Source organism: Miniopterus schreibersii (assembly GCF_964146895.1).
Source record: "Miniopterus schreibersii genome assembly, chromosome: 2".
Taxonomy (NCBI): Eukaryota; Metazoa; Chordata; class Mammalia; order Chiroptera; family Miniopteridae; genus Miniopterus; species Miniopterus schreibersii.
The window spans coordinates 34,838,358-34,851,224 of record NC_138102.1 but is presented as its reverse complement, the minus strand read 5'-3'; the positions used below and the strand labels follow the sequence as shown (position 1 = coordinate 34,851,224).

Sequence of the window (12,867 nt, the reverse complement as noted above, 5' to 3'; positions counted from 1 at the left end):
TTAACACCAAATGGTGGCAAAGATATGGAGCAAATTCCATTGCTGGTGGGAGTACAGATTTGTTTAGTGTTTCCACTCCTAGATTTTTTTTACCCACAAGAAAACCTGTCCTCAAAAAAGACTTGTACAGCCCTAGCCGGTTTTGCTCAGTGGTTAGAGCATCAGCTGGCAGACTGAAGGGTTCCGGGTTCAGTTGTGGCCGAGGCATGTACCTTGGTTGCAGACTCGATCCCTGGCCCAGTCGGGGCATGTGTGGGAGGCAACCAATCGATGTGTTTCTCTCATGTCAATGTTTCTCTCTCTCTTCCCCTCTCTCTGAAAAGCAATGAGAAAGAAAATCCTCAGGTGAGGATTAAAGAAAAAAAAAGACTTGTACAAAGAATGTTTATAGTAGATTTGTTCGTAAGAGCCCCTAACTGGAAACAACCTAAATGTCCTCAACAGAAGGATGAACTGATGTTAGTGTGCTTGTGCAATAGAGCACTACGCAGCCATAAAAACAGAATGGACTGTTCAATATGAATGAGCCTCACAAACATTGTATTGTGGGGAAAAAAGCCACTCATAAGAATACATAGTTTTGGAGTTAGTTTATGTGAAGCTTTAGTCTAATTCTGCGATTTTCAACCTTTTTCATTTCTTGGCACACATAAACTAATTACTAAAAGTCTATGGCATACTAAAAAATATATTTTTTGCCATTCTGACAAAAAAAAATAGGTATAATTTTGATTCATTCACACCAGACAGCTACTGCTATGTTGGTTGTCATTTTTTATTTGCCAATCTAAGGGAAAAGAGGCCAGTGCCCCTGACTGAATAGTCAGGTATTGCATGTTTTAAAAATTCTTGCAGCACACTGGTTGAAAATTGCGGGTCTAACTGATAGATGAACAATTTTGGGGAGGGGGCATTTCCATTGAAAAGGTAAGTGGTAGAACTTAAGATTTGTGGATTTCACTGTATGTAAATTGTATATTAATATTTTTTTAAAATAACAAGGTTTTGAAATCATAGAGGAGGATTTTAGATATTATTGCACCAAATTATGGTACCAATGGTGATAATAACTCTTAGCATTTTTGTGCCAGGCGCTACTCTAAGCATTCCATTCCTTTTATCTCATTTAATCAACATGTCAGGTACTTTTATTTTTGTCTTACTGATAAGGAAACTGAGACACAAGGAGGGTAGTCACATAGCTTTTGTGATCAGTCATCAGTCAGACACTAGGGCCTGCGGAGGCGATGACTGTACTACATTGCTCTTCCTGACCAGGTGTGTCCAAAGTTTAAACTGAGAACCTTAAATTCTAATTGGTGGAAGAAGGAAATAAGGTGTGCATTATATGAGCATATATAAGATTATGAGAACATTATTATTCATTTCTAGATCAGTTATTTGTGTAATTATTTGTAATCCTAGTGACACTAAACTTGGGTGTGCTTCCTATTTCTAGGGACTATTTTGTGAATTATGCTGTTCTACAAGGACTTAAGTATTTGAATGTGCACACTTTAAATGTGTATAGGCAGAATTCCATTCCTCCACTGTGACAATTTCTAGCTTTGAAGAGGTTCTCTGGAAATGCTACTTTTATCTTTCTTCTGCAGTGATAAACTTTAATGTTGGAGTGTTGTAAGTTCTCACATAATAAGGCTTAGATTTTTGTTTGGTTTGGCAGTAGACTTCTGTTTAAAATTCCTTTAATCTGTTCATTCCATGCTTTTTATATTCATTTTGATAGCTGATGGCTCTGTGAAGAATTTTGTATGAATTTACAGCACTAATAAAACTTGTATTTGTGACTCTTCCTCCATCCCAACTTGCTTAAAAGTGGGGTTTTCAGTGAGTTGCTGAATTTTGTCTTCTTTAGATTTTTTTTCCTGGAGGAAATAAGAAACAATTCATATGCTAGATCTAAAGTTTCATTAAAATTGCTTATGCCCTGTCTCAGGCATTTAAAGTGGGCCATCTGTCTAAACATCTTTCTCTCTTTTTTTTTTCTGATCATTTCCTCGACTTATTCATGAGCCATGGGAGGGCTCCTTTGTAGTCTCCATGGAGCTGGTTCTGTCTACCCCCACTGAATACATCTATGTGCTTGCATAACATAGCTTTTCACCGTGCTGGAAATTCTCTGAACTTGGTTCAGATGAATGGCCCACTTTTCTGAAGGCCTTTTTCTTCCTGCAAAGATTTGTATGCAGAAGCTGACCTCTGTGACTATGGAATGCAGCATATTATTCTTGATCATTTTACAGACCACCCACTGTGAAAGTTATGATGAAGGATTGCTTAATGATTCTTCGACCACTAACATTGTTTTAACTCAGTATTTCACTCCTAAATAGGTAATGGCACAATTGAAAACCAGCTTTTCTGAGGGTCTGATAATATGGTTTTGAGATGCTTGTAATCCCTGCTAACTAAAGATGCTCTTAGTTATGTTTACATAAAATCTGCTTTGAAAAAAATGACACGTAATAGCAATGTATTTGTGTTAGTATTATTTGTACTTTTTTGATTAAAATATTTCAGTAAACTAAATGTATTAGCATTAACATTTGTGACAGTCCAACCGACAGTTTTTTGTCATAAAATATAGAAAAATTTAGTTTTACACAGCGTATTCATTCTGGCTGGCTGACGGTAATCAAAGGAGACAGGTCCGGGTAAGAGCTAGTATTTGATTTGCTTTGTGAGTAGCTGTTTATGTGAATTCCTTTTCACTTTTTTTTTTTTTTGGGGGGGGAGATTGTGTTTTGAAGTAGTAGCTTAAATTATATCAGCTTTGCAGGTAACTAATAAGTTGTACAGATGAAATCTTTGATCAGGTGGTAGCCTCTTTCACTTAGATACATCAGGAAAGGAAGCTGTTTTCTGTGTATTATTACTGTGAAGAGTTGAGTGAAGCCCCAAGAGTTGTACCCCTTCTTTTCAGAGAGTCATTTATAAAAATCTTCTCTGAGACTATTTTGGATTTACTGGATAGATGTAATTCTTTTTAAAAATTTAAAATATAGTTTAGATAATATTACCATTACAAACATGTTTATGCTGGTAGAATTGCTATGACTCATTGTTAGTGTAGTTTCAGTAATTTTGCGGAAATAGAGCATATATACTTTTAGGTTGGTATGTATTATTGTTTTAATTTATAGTTTATTTCTACTCCAGAACTTACTGATATTTACACTGGATATATATGCCCAACCCCATCCATTCTATTTAAAAACAAAGCTACTTGGAAACTTACGTAAAGCCAGAAGGAATCTTAGCAAATTTTGTTTGTGGAAGAGCAAATTCTTAAAGAGATTCCACATTGACTGTCTACTTGGTATCTCAAGGTTTTGCTTTCACAGTGGAACCTCTTTCCTATGTCTTACCAACATATCAACTTAAAAGAAATTTTTAAAAAAGTGCCACTTCAGAGTTTTGTGCTGAGAAGAAACAACAGCTTTCTCCCCCCCCCCCCCACTTTGCTCTGATCCATATTTTACAATTGTGGAAAATTTGGTTGAAAATGATTGACTGAGTTGCTTGGGACATTGCTAGGAAGAGAATGGGCTGAGATGAGACCTCAGCATTTTACCTCAAAGGAGCCTCTGCTGCAAGTTCCCTCTTGGGGAGGTTATAACATATAACAGATGTGGATCAAAATAAAAGAATGGAAAAATAAATAGTAGTTAGGTTCTGAAAAGAGGCAGCTACATCTCACCACCAGCCGTAAGATTGCTTTCTCTGGGAAAATGCATTTGGAGTTCGAACAGGATGTCAAAATCAACAGCTTCCTTCGTCCTCTGGAAACAGACTTGTTGCATAACTAAAGAGTGTCTCCACATTTCCTTGAAAGGGTTTCCTCCATTGGGCCACTAGATTGTGAAAATATTAAGCAGATAAATAGGTTAAGTGGAAAGGAGATCCCTGGTGTTTGTACTATAATTAGGGAACAGTTTATGAGAGAAAGAATATTCTTCTTGAAAAAATCTGTTAGTTTGAGAAGCAGAGAGAAGGAATTCAGTTTCGTTAAAGGAATTTCCGTTATGGGGTAAAACAAGAATATAGACCTAGAGTTGGGACTAATCATAACAATAAAAGTTAACATTTACATGCATTATTTAATATAATCCTCAATACATCACTATGATGCAGATGCCATACTGTGATTATCTTAATTTTATACATAAGGAAATAGAGACTTAACTAGTTTGCTCAAGGTCAAATTAATTAATGGCAAACTGGAAGTCACCAGAGTGAGTTTGTAACCACTGTGCTTATTTCTCTTGCTGGTCTTAGCTTGCCTTGGTTTGGTTCGTGAAGCAATTTAAGTGCTTGTCCCAACTAAATCAGAGAATAATCAAATAAAAATAGATACAAAGAGTGGGGTCTTGTTTTTAAGGAACTTGAATGGTAGGTAAGTTAAGATTGAACTGATCTGAAGTAGAAAATCTTGGAACAATCTAGAACAGGAGAGTAACCTAATTATCGATGATAGCAAAGATTTAAGAAAGCCACGTTGCACCATAATCCAGCTGTGAGGGTATTTGTGTCATCACAATGCCCCTGAGAGGTCAGGGTGTTACCCCCAGTTGAAGGGGAACTAAGGGAAGTCTAGTGAGGTCATCTACATGTTCAAAAGCAGCCAGGTTGAAACCTAGGAGCTCAAGGTTCATTCTCCTTCGGTAGCTCATGCTGTGTCGCTTGGGTGACAGGGCCTGTCCTACGCAGTCTTCGCATTTAGTTGCTTCTCAGATTCTTTCCTATTTGTCCTCTCGTCTCAGCCCTTGTTCTGAACCCTGTGCTGGGGGTGGGATATATAAAATTAAGGCGTGATCTTGGTCTTTTAGAGGCTCACAGGCCAACAGGAGAGACAGATATAAACAAATGCCCTGGGGAATAGAGTTCCAAAATTGAGGTGGAATTGGAGCACAGCACCGGCTCCCTTCTCTGCGCCATGCCTTCCTCTCCTCTCCTCTCCTCTCCTCTCCTCTCCTCTCCTCTCCTCTCCTCTCCTCTCCTCTCCTCTCCTCTCCTCTCCTCTCCTCTCCTCTCCTCTCCTCTCCTCTCCTCTCCTCTCCTCCCCTCTCCTCCCCTCCCCTCCCCTCCCCTCCCCTCCCCTCCCCTCCCCTCCCCTCCCCTCCCCTCCCCTCCCCTCCCCTCCCCTCCCCTCCCCTCCCCTCCCCTCCCCTCCCCTCCCCTCCCCTCCCCTCCCCTCCCCTCCCCTCCCCTCCCCTCCCCTCCCCTCCCCTCCCCTCCCCTCTTTCCAGCTCTCAAGTGTGATGCTCTGTCTTCTGAAAGAATCCTCTTCACATTGCCAAAAAAGAACCTTCTAGGTCTCCGTGTGTATTATTTGATTTGTTGATGTATATTTTCTTTTTCACTTCTATAGTATTTAAAACATTTCTTCATCTTAAGGAAATAAATAAGTAGTGGGACAAATACAAATATTCACCTTAATGATTAATTACATTAGACATTATGTCTAGAGGTGATTTGATTATATTCAAAGTTTTTGTGACTGTGACTGTTAAAAAAATTAAATACACAGAAAATCCTTTTGAAATTGGCTGGCGGTGATGGTTAAAAGAGGAAGGGAGGTTAAATTAGAACATAACCTGCAACATTTTTTCAGAACTACAACTTAAGTCAGAGTCTCGATACTACATATTTAGTGTTTAGTATGTATTACTTCACAACTATAAATAATGTAAACATGCAATATTTAAATTAGTTTAATTCAGAAATCATTAAATTTTTGTAAATTAAAAAAATTGTGCAGAATATTTTTATTCTAAAAATATTTTTATCTCTGGTTAATTCACCCAATTTTCCTGGATCACGTAATATTGATCATACACAAGAAAAAGACCTGCGTGTTAAGACCAGCATTAGTGATGTATTCTTACCAAAACACAAACAGAAAAACAAAAGGAAGCTTTTGGAGGAGAAGGAAATAAATGTTTATTACCTTGATTGTGGTAATGGTAACATGAGTTAATAAATATGTCCAAACTCACCAAGTTGTATGTGTTAATTATGTGCAGTTTTTGTTGTTTTTTTTTGCAAACTCAATAAAAGAAAAGACTACTGTTGTACTTTTTAAAAAACAGTCTTGGACAGTAACCAAATATTGAAAAGAAATGAATATTGCTTTAGGAAGGTTAATCTTTGAAGGACTGTCACAAATAAAGCAACTCAAGTTCATAGAATAGATGAAGGTACTTGAAATAGATGGTGATACCACAGTTACCCCAGACCGGCTGCTGCTGTCCTTGGAGTGTCTGTGCATGTTTTCTGTGTGTGTTTTTAAAAAATCTCTCTAGTTTTTTTCAAGGAAAGAACCTTTTAAAATAAAATGTTCTGAAATACAGTCTTTGGCAGTTTTAGTCTGCACACTTAATGTCAAAAGAAAATCAGTTTACTGCGAGAGAAAAATCTGAAATTATTAACCATCTTCCTGTTCTTCCCACTTCAGAGTACCTATTGTGAAACCGCAAGTGGCTAACTGGGAGCTTTCAGTAAAACTGAATGATGAAGTTCACGCTGTAGTAGCATCAAACACTGGGAAAACGTTCTCTGTAAGTTTTCTTTCTTTTTTTGGGGTAGTCTTGAAATTACGAGTATTTGAAACAAATATTTTAACTTCTTCAGTGACTTTTGAATCTATAACGTGTTTGTTTCATAGTCTTTAGGAAGTGGACTGTAAATGGAGATTTTTTTCTCTTCTGCTAATTAGGAAATACATTCTTAGATTTAGCCACATTCTAAATCCACCTCCTGATACCTGATTTATTTTTTTCTTTTGTTATTGAGATACTTTTGGCTTTGTTATAGAAAAGAGGATCTTTAATTATAATTCCAAATGTATGATAGCTGTGGTAGGTAACCATTCTTTTAAAACAATAATCTGAAGCCTCATATAACATTTCTTTGAGATTTCATGTGAGACATTCTTGAGGTGACACGCCTTATGGTGACATGCCTATTGTTTTGAGGAACTTAAAATCCCAGGATAGTATCCATGATAAAACTGCTTTAATTTAACTCTTGTCTGTACTGAACAGTGTTACAATAAGATTGAGTGTTTGTACTGTGGTGTGAGTAATATGCTTAAATTCTGCTGGTTGCTGTTGCCATAAAAACAGCTTGAAGTTACTATTTTAGCTTGTGTCCTTTTTAAGTTTTAGGATGAACCCAGAAACTACTATACAGTTAGTATAATAAGTATTACGTTAATTTACATTCCTTTTCTCATGGCTAAGTTGCATTGAAACGTCATTTTGTTTTGGGGAATGACTTTTTATCAAAAGATTTAAAAAGGATATGAAAATCACAGTACTACACTACAATTTCACTGAAATAAGACCTGCTGAGGTTTTAGGTGCATGGCTGTTTCTTGATCCCAGCTAGAAAATGCCAGAAGTCCAGAATTAATGAGAATTCATTTATTCAGCAAATACTTAGACTCTGCCAGCTGTGTGCTAGATAAATGCTAAGCTGTTACACTGGAGTAGCTGACATTCTTAGGTGGTGGAGTCACAAGTAAATGAGATTACTTCATGAATTAAGGGCTGTCTCCTTGGTTTTCTTTAAATTTTGTGATTCATTCTATGTGCCAAAATTGCTAAATCATTTGTTACTAAAAGATGTTTCACTCAACTCTTAAAATGAGAGCTATGATGGAGTTAGACAGTTGTCTTATGATACATTTGGGGATGAACTTCTGTGACTCTTTACATTCTTCCTTTCCATGTGATTGTTTTAAAGAATAGCATTGTAAGCAGTTAACCATACATGGGGTTGAGTAGCAAATTATATATATTTTATAGTAGAGAGTATTAATATTATTATGTAGCATTTTCCTGGGGGAAGGTTAACTTTTCAAAAATGTAGACTTTAGCATAAATTTTAGTTCTGTCTTGAGTCACCATTGTAGTGGTAATCTGATACCCCAATTCTATATTTTTCTAAGCAGTTCCTTGCCTTAATAAGAAAAGTGCCTGGTTACTTTTTAGAACTGTTCTTTCTCTGTGCTTGTTTAGATTCCATGTTGGAAAACTAGAGGCCATTGGCTTGACAGCTCAAGTGGTGTCTTTGAATTTTTACTTCCTGTTTCATTTTTAGCTCATGAGGAAAGTAGGGCTGTTTTTAAAACATCAAAATTAATCTATTAAAGATTTCCCTGGAAAATATCCACTTTGATACATATTATCAAAGACTACTTCCCATATTTATTGGCTTAGCTACTATCAGAAGCATCAAACCTAATGAAAAGAGAGCACTCCTGATAGTATATTCCCTTTTTCCTAAGCATACTTGTTTTGAGCTTCATTTGACATCAGTGCTATGAAAGGAAAGTTGAATTGTGTGGAGTAAGTAAAGGCTCATTGGTATGAAGATTTTAATAGTGTAGAATCCCTGCTTTTAGGTTATCAGAGGGGAGAGCTGTAATTATTTACTTGGTTTTCTAGATCTACTGCCACATCAAGAAAAAATGAATTGGTATAGAGGTGACAGTGTAGTATAGAGGTGACAGTGTAGGTTAATGACGCCAGAGGTAGTACAGGCACAGTCATATTTGCTTAGCCCACAGTAATGCTTCAGATACCCCACGTTTTCACACTTCTTTTATTTAATTAAAAAATTTTAAGTTATATTTCAAATTAGGAAAGCACAGCAAATGTACAAATCTTCTACCATGGTTTCCTATTAAAAAAGGAAAAACATATGGATACAGCTAAATCCCCTACTTACATCCTCCGACATCCGCCCTTTTCCTCCGCAGAGCTGAGAGCTACCCTGAGCACGGACGTCCTTCCGTTACACTTCAGTATGTACATATGTCCCATAGTAAAAGTGAGAAAGAAAACTAAAAATACAAGTATTGATGATACCATTTATGTAAGATTTAAAAATATACAAAACAAAAACAATTCCAAACAATAGCATAAAAAAGAATAAGGTACTTAAGGATAAACTTAACTGTGGAGAAGGGCTTGTACACTGGAAACTGCAGTCCGCTATAAACTACAGAATGTTGCTGAAAGAAATGAAGGAAGACACAAATAAATGGAAAGCTATTTCGTGTTCATGGATTGGAAGACTTACTGTTATGATGTCAGTACTACCCAGAGTGATCTACAGATTCAGTGCAGCCCTTATCAAAATCCCAAAAGAGTTTTGCAGAAATAGAAAAACCCATCCTATGATTCGTATGGAATCTCAGGGGACCCCAAATAGCCAAAACAATTTTGAAAAAGAACAAAGTTGGAGAGCTCACACTTCCTGAATTTAAACTTCTAACAAAACTACAGTAATTAAAACAGTGTTATACTGGCATAAGACACACACAGACACCAATGGAGTAGACTTGAAAGCCCCGAAATAAACCGCTGGTTATATATGGTCAAATGATTTTGATAAGAGTGCCAGAACAAGCCAATGGGAAAGGACAGTCTTTTTAAGAAATAGTAATTGGGGAGGGGGTTGCGGGGCTGGGTGGAAAAGGTGAAGGGATTGAGCAAAAACAAAGAAAAGAAAAAAATGAAGTTGGATCCTACCTTAAATCATATGTAAAATGAACTAAACATGTATTAAAGACCTAAATGTAAGAACCAAAGCTGTAAAACTCTTAGAAGAAAACATGGGAAAAGCCTTGTGGCGTTGGGTTTGATGATCATTTCTTGAATATGACATTAAAAGTGCGGTCAACAAAAGAAAAAAGGGTAAATTAGACTATATCAAAATGTAAAACTTTTGTGCATCAAAGGACACAATTAACAGAGTGAAAATGCAATCCACAGAACAGGAGAAAATATTTCTATATATCTGACAAGGAATATTATCCAGAATATATAAAGGATTCCAACAACTCAATAGCAAAACAAAGACACGACCTGATTTAAAAATGGGCAAGGGACTTGAATAGACATTTCTCCAAAGGAAGATAGATATACAAGTGGCCAGTAAGCACATGAAAAGATGGTCAACATTACTAATCATTAGTGAAATGCAAATCAAAATCACAATTGGACACCACCTCACAGCCCTTAGGTTGGCTACTATCAAACAACTTCCAGAAAATAATGTGTTGGCAATGATGTGGAGAAATTGGAGTCCCTGTGCTTTGTTGGTTGGAGTGTGAAATGGTGCAGCTGCTGTAGAAAATAGTGGTTTCTCAAAAAATTAAAATTAGAATTGCCATATGATCCAGCAATTCCACTGCTGAGTATTTATTTTTAAAAAAAGGAAGCAGAGTCTTGAAGTGATATTGGCACACTCATATTCAGCAATATTATTCACAGTAGCCAAGAGATGGAAACAACCCAAGTGTCCATTGACGAATGGATAAACAAAATATTCACTCTGTTAATTGTGTCTTTTGTTGTGCATGCAATGCGCGCACGCACACACACACAGGAATATTATTCAGCCTTAAAAAAGGAAGAAAATTCTGATACATGCTTCCACATGGATGAGCCTTGACAACTATACTAAGGTGAAATCAGCCAGACACAAAGGATAAATATGACTCCGAATAATGCAGTACCCAGAGTAGTCAAATTCATAGACAAAAATTAGAACGGTGGTTGCCAGGGGCTTGGAGGATGGGGGATGGGGACACAGTTTCAGGTTTGGAGGTTGAAAGAATTCTGTGATGGTAGCAGAGAGCACAAAAATGTGTGTATATTTAGTACCACTGAACTGTACACTTAAAAATGGTTAAGATGGTAAATTTTGTTTGTCAAATTTTTAAGAATATACAAACCAATGCAAATTAGTAGTTTCATTGAAACATTAAAAAGTAGGGAGGATAGGACTTTTGGGAAATGAAGAGAGCATGGTAGAACTAAAAGGTAAGTGAAGAAGTAGAAGAGGTGTAGTATTTTATGTGTTTTAAGTCTTTATCCTGATCTGACTGCAAGTGCCAGAATGAACCGATTAAGAATTAACTACGAAGTATAAAACCGGGTAAACACAAAGTTGAAATATCATTTAACTTATTAAGATGATAAGCCAAAAGTATCTTAAACAAACTGATTTTTGTTTATATTATTTTAAAATTATTATTATTTTTAATCCTCATCTAGGGATATGTTTTCATTGTTTTTCAGAGAGAGTGGAAGGGGGAGAGAGAGAGGGAGAGAGAAACATTAATGTGAGAGAGACACATCGATTGGTTGCCTCCCGCACGCGCCCAGGCAGGGTCCGAGTCTGCAACCCAGGTATGTGTCCTTGGCTGGAATTGAACCCGGGATCCTTCAGTCTGTGGGCCAACGATCTAACCACTGAGCAAAACTGGCTAGGGCTGTTGATATTATTTTTACAGTTCCCCTTTGGATTACTAAGAAGGTATCCATTTCTCTTTTATTCTGCATATTATGAAACTGGTCAAAATAATTCATGATAAAGGAAAAGATTAATGCATTTGTTATCTTAAAGATGATGAAGGACTAAATTCATATTAAAGACAGGTCACTGTAAAGAAAAATTTTAGCTTTCCCAAAAATGGGAAAATGAGCACTGTATGCGCACTTATATATTTTTTTGCCTCATATTTCATGTTATCTACTAATAAACTAGAAAACGTTTCTAGATAATCCTAGATATCATTTGTTACATAAATGAGCCACTTGTAGAATTTTTCCTCAAGATCTTGTTAACTACTTCTAAACAATAACCAGAATCCTAGACTACCGAATTTTCGCATACCAATATGGTTTTTGTGCTAATGGTTAAAAAGAAAACTGTAAATGATCAAAAGTAACATTAACCCTGACTGGTTTGGCTCAGTGGTTAGAATGTTGGCCCACGGCCTGAAGGGTTGCGGGTTTGATTCCTAGTCAAGGGCACGCACCTCGATTGCAGGCTCAACCCCTGGCCCTGGTCCCGGTGCATGCGGGAGGCAACCAATCAATGTGTCTCTCTCACATCGACATTTCTCCCTCTCTCTTCTTCCCTTTTCCCTCCCTCCCACTCTCTCTAAAAATCAACTGGAAAAGATCCTCAGATGAGGTGAGGATTTTAAAAAAACATGTAACATTTAGTAGTACAAGAAAAATACTTCTTCAAGTGTTTTAAAAACTTTTCAGTTCTTTTTCTTAAAGAGATTTTATTTATTTATTTGTTTGTTTTTGTTAATCTTTCCCTGAGGATATTTTTCCCCCTTGATTTTTAGAGAGTGGAAGGGAGAGGGGGGGAGAGAGAGAGAAAGATATAGATGTGAGAGAGACATTGATTGGTTGCCTCCCACATGTACCCCAACTGGGGATGGGGGGAATCTAACCTCTAGCTCAGGTACGTGCCTTTGACCCTCCAATGCCAGGCCAATGCTCTAACCATTAGCCATGCTGGCCAGGGTGAGATTTTATTTTTTAGCTTTTTATAGAAAGATGAAAACCTAACATTTTAATGGCCATAAAACTTTCCTGCAGTTTTAAATTACAGTATAGTTTTTTCATTCTTCCAATTTCAAGTAAGTTGGAGAACTCACACTTGCTCCTTTTAAAACTTATGGTAAAACTATCTTGTAATCAAGACAGTGTAGTACTTGCATAAATTCATATTAAAAGTTAAATGACAGAGATCCATTTCTTGAACAGCAGTTCTGTGCAGCAAACCAAGTATAATTGGCGAAAGTTATGAAAATCACTATTTGCAAATCACATGTTGTTATATGTAGAAATCCTAAGAAATTCACTGAGAAGCTATTACAATTAATGACTAGGTTTAGCAAGGGTACAGGATACCAAAAAAAATTGTATTTTTGTTCACTTGCAATGAACAATACAAAAATAAAATTATTGAAATTCTGTTAACAAGAGCATCAAAAGAATAAAATACTTAGAGTAAATTTAACAAAAG

General features: G+C 36.6%; 1 protein-coding gene across 2 annotated transcripts in view; it reads left to right on the top strand.

The window, feature by feature from the left end:
- The window catches only part of PCCA (propionyl-CoA carboxylase subunit alpha), a 312,653-nt gene that overhangs the window by 195,761 nt on the left and 104,025 nt on the right, over positions 1-12,867 (top strand). For both annotated transcript variants that reach the window (XM_081127259.1, XM_081127260.1), the window contains one exon: positions 6,479-6,581. In XM_081127259.1, coding sequence (XP_080983385.1) covers positions 6,479-6,581 — 103 coding nt within the window. The remainder of the gene's footprint in view (positions 1-6,478; positions 6,582-12,867) is intronic.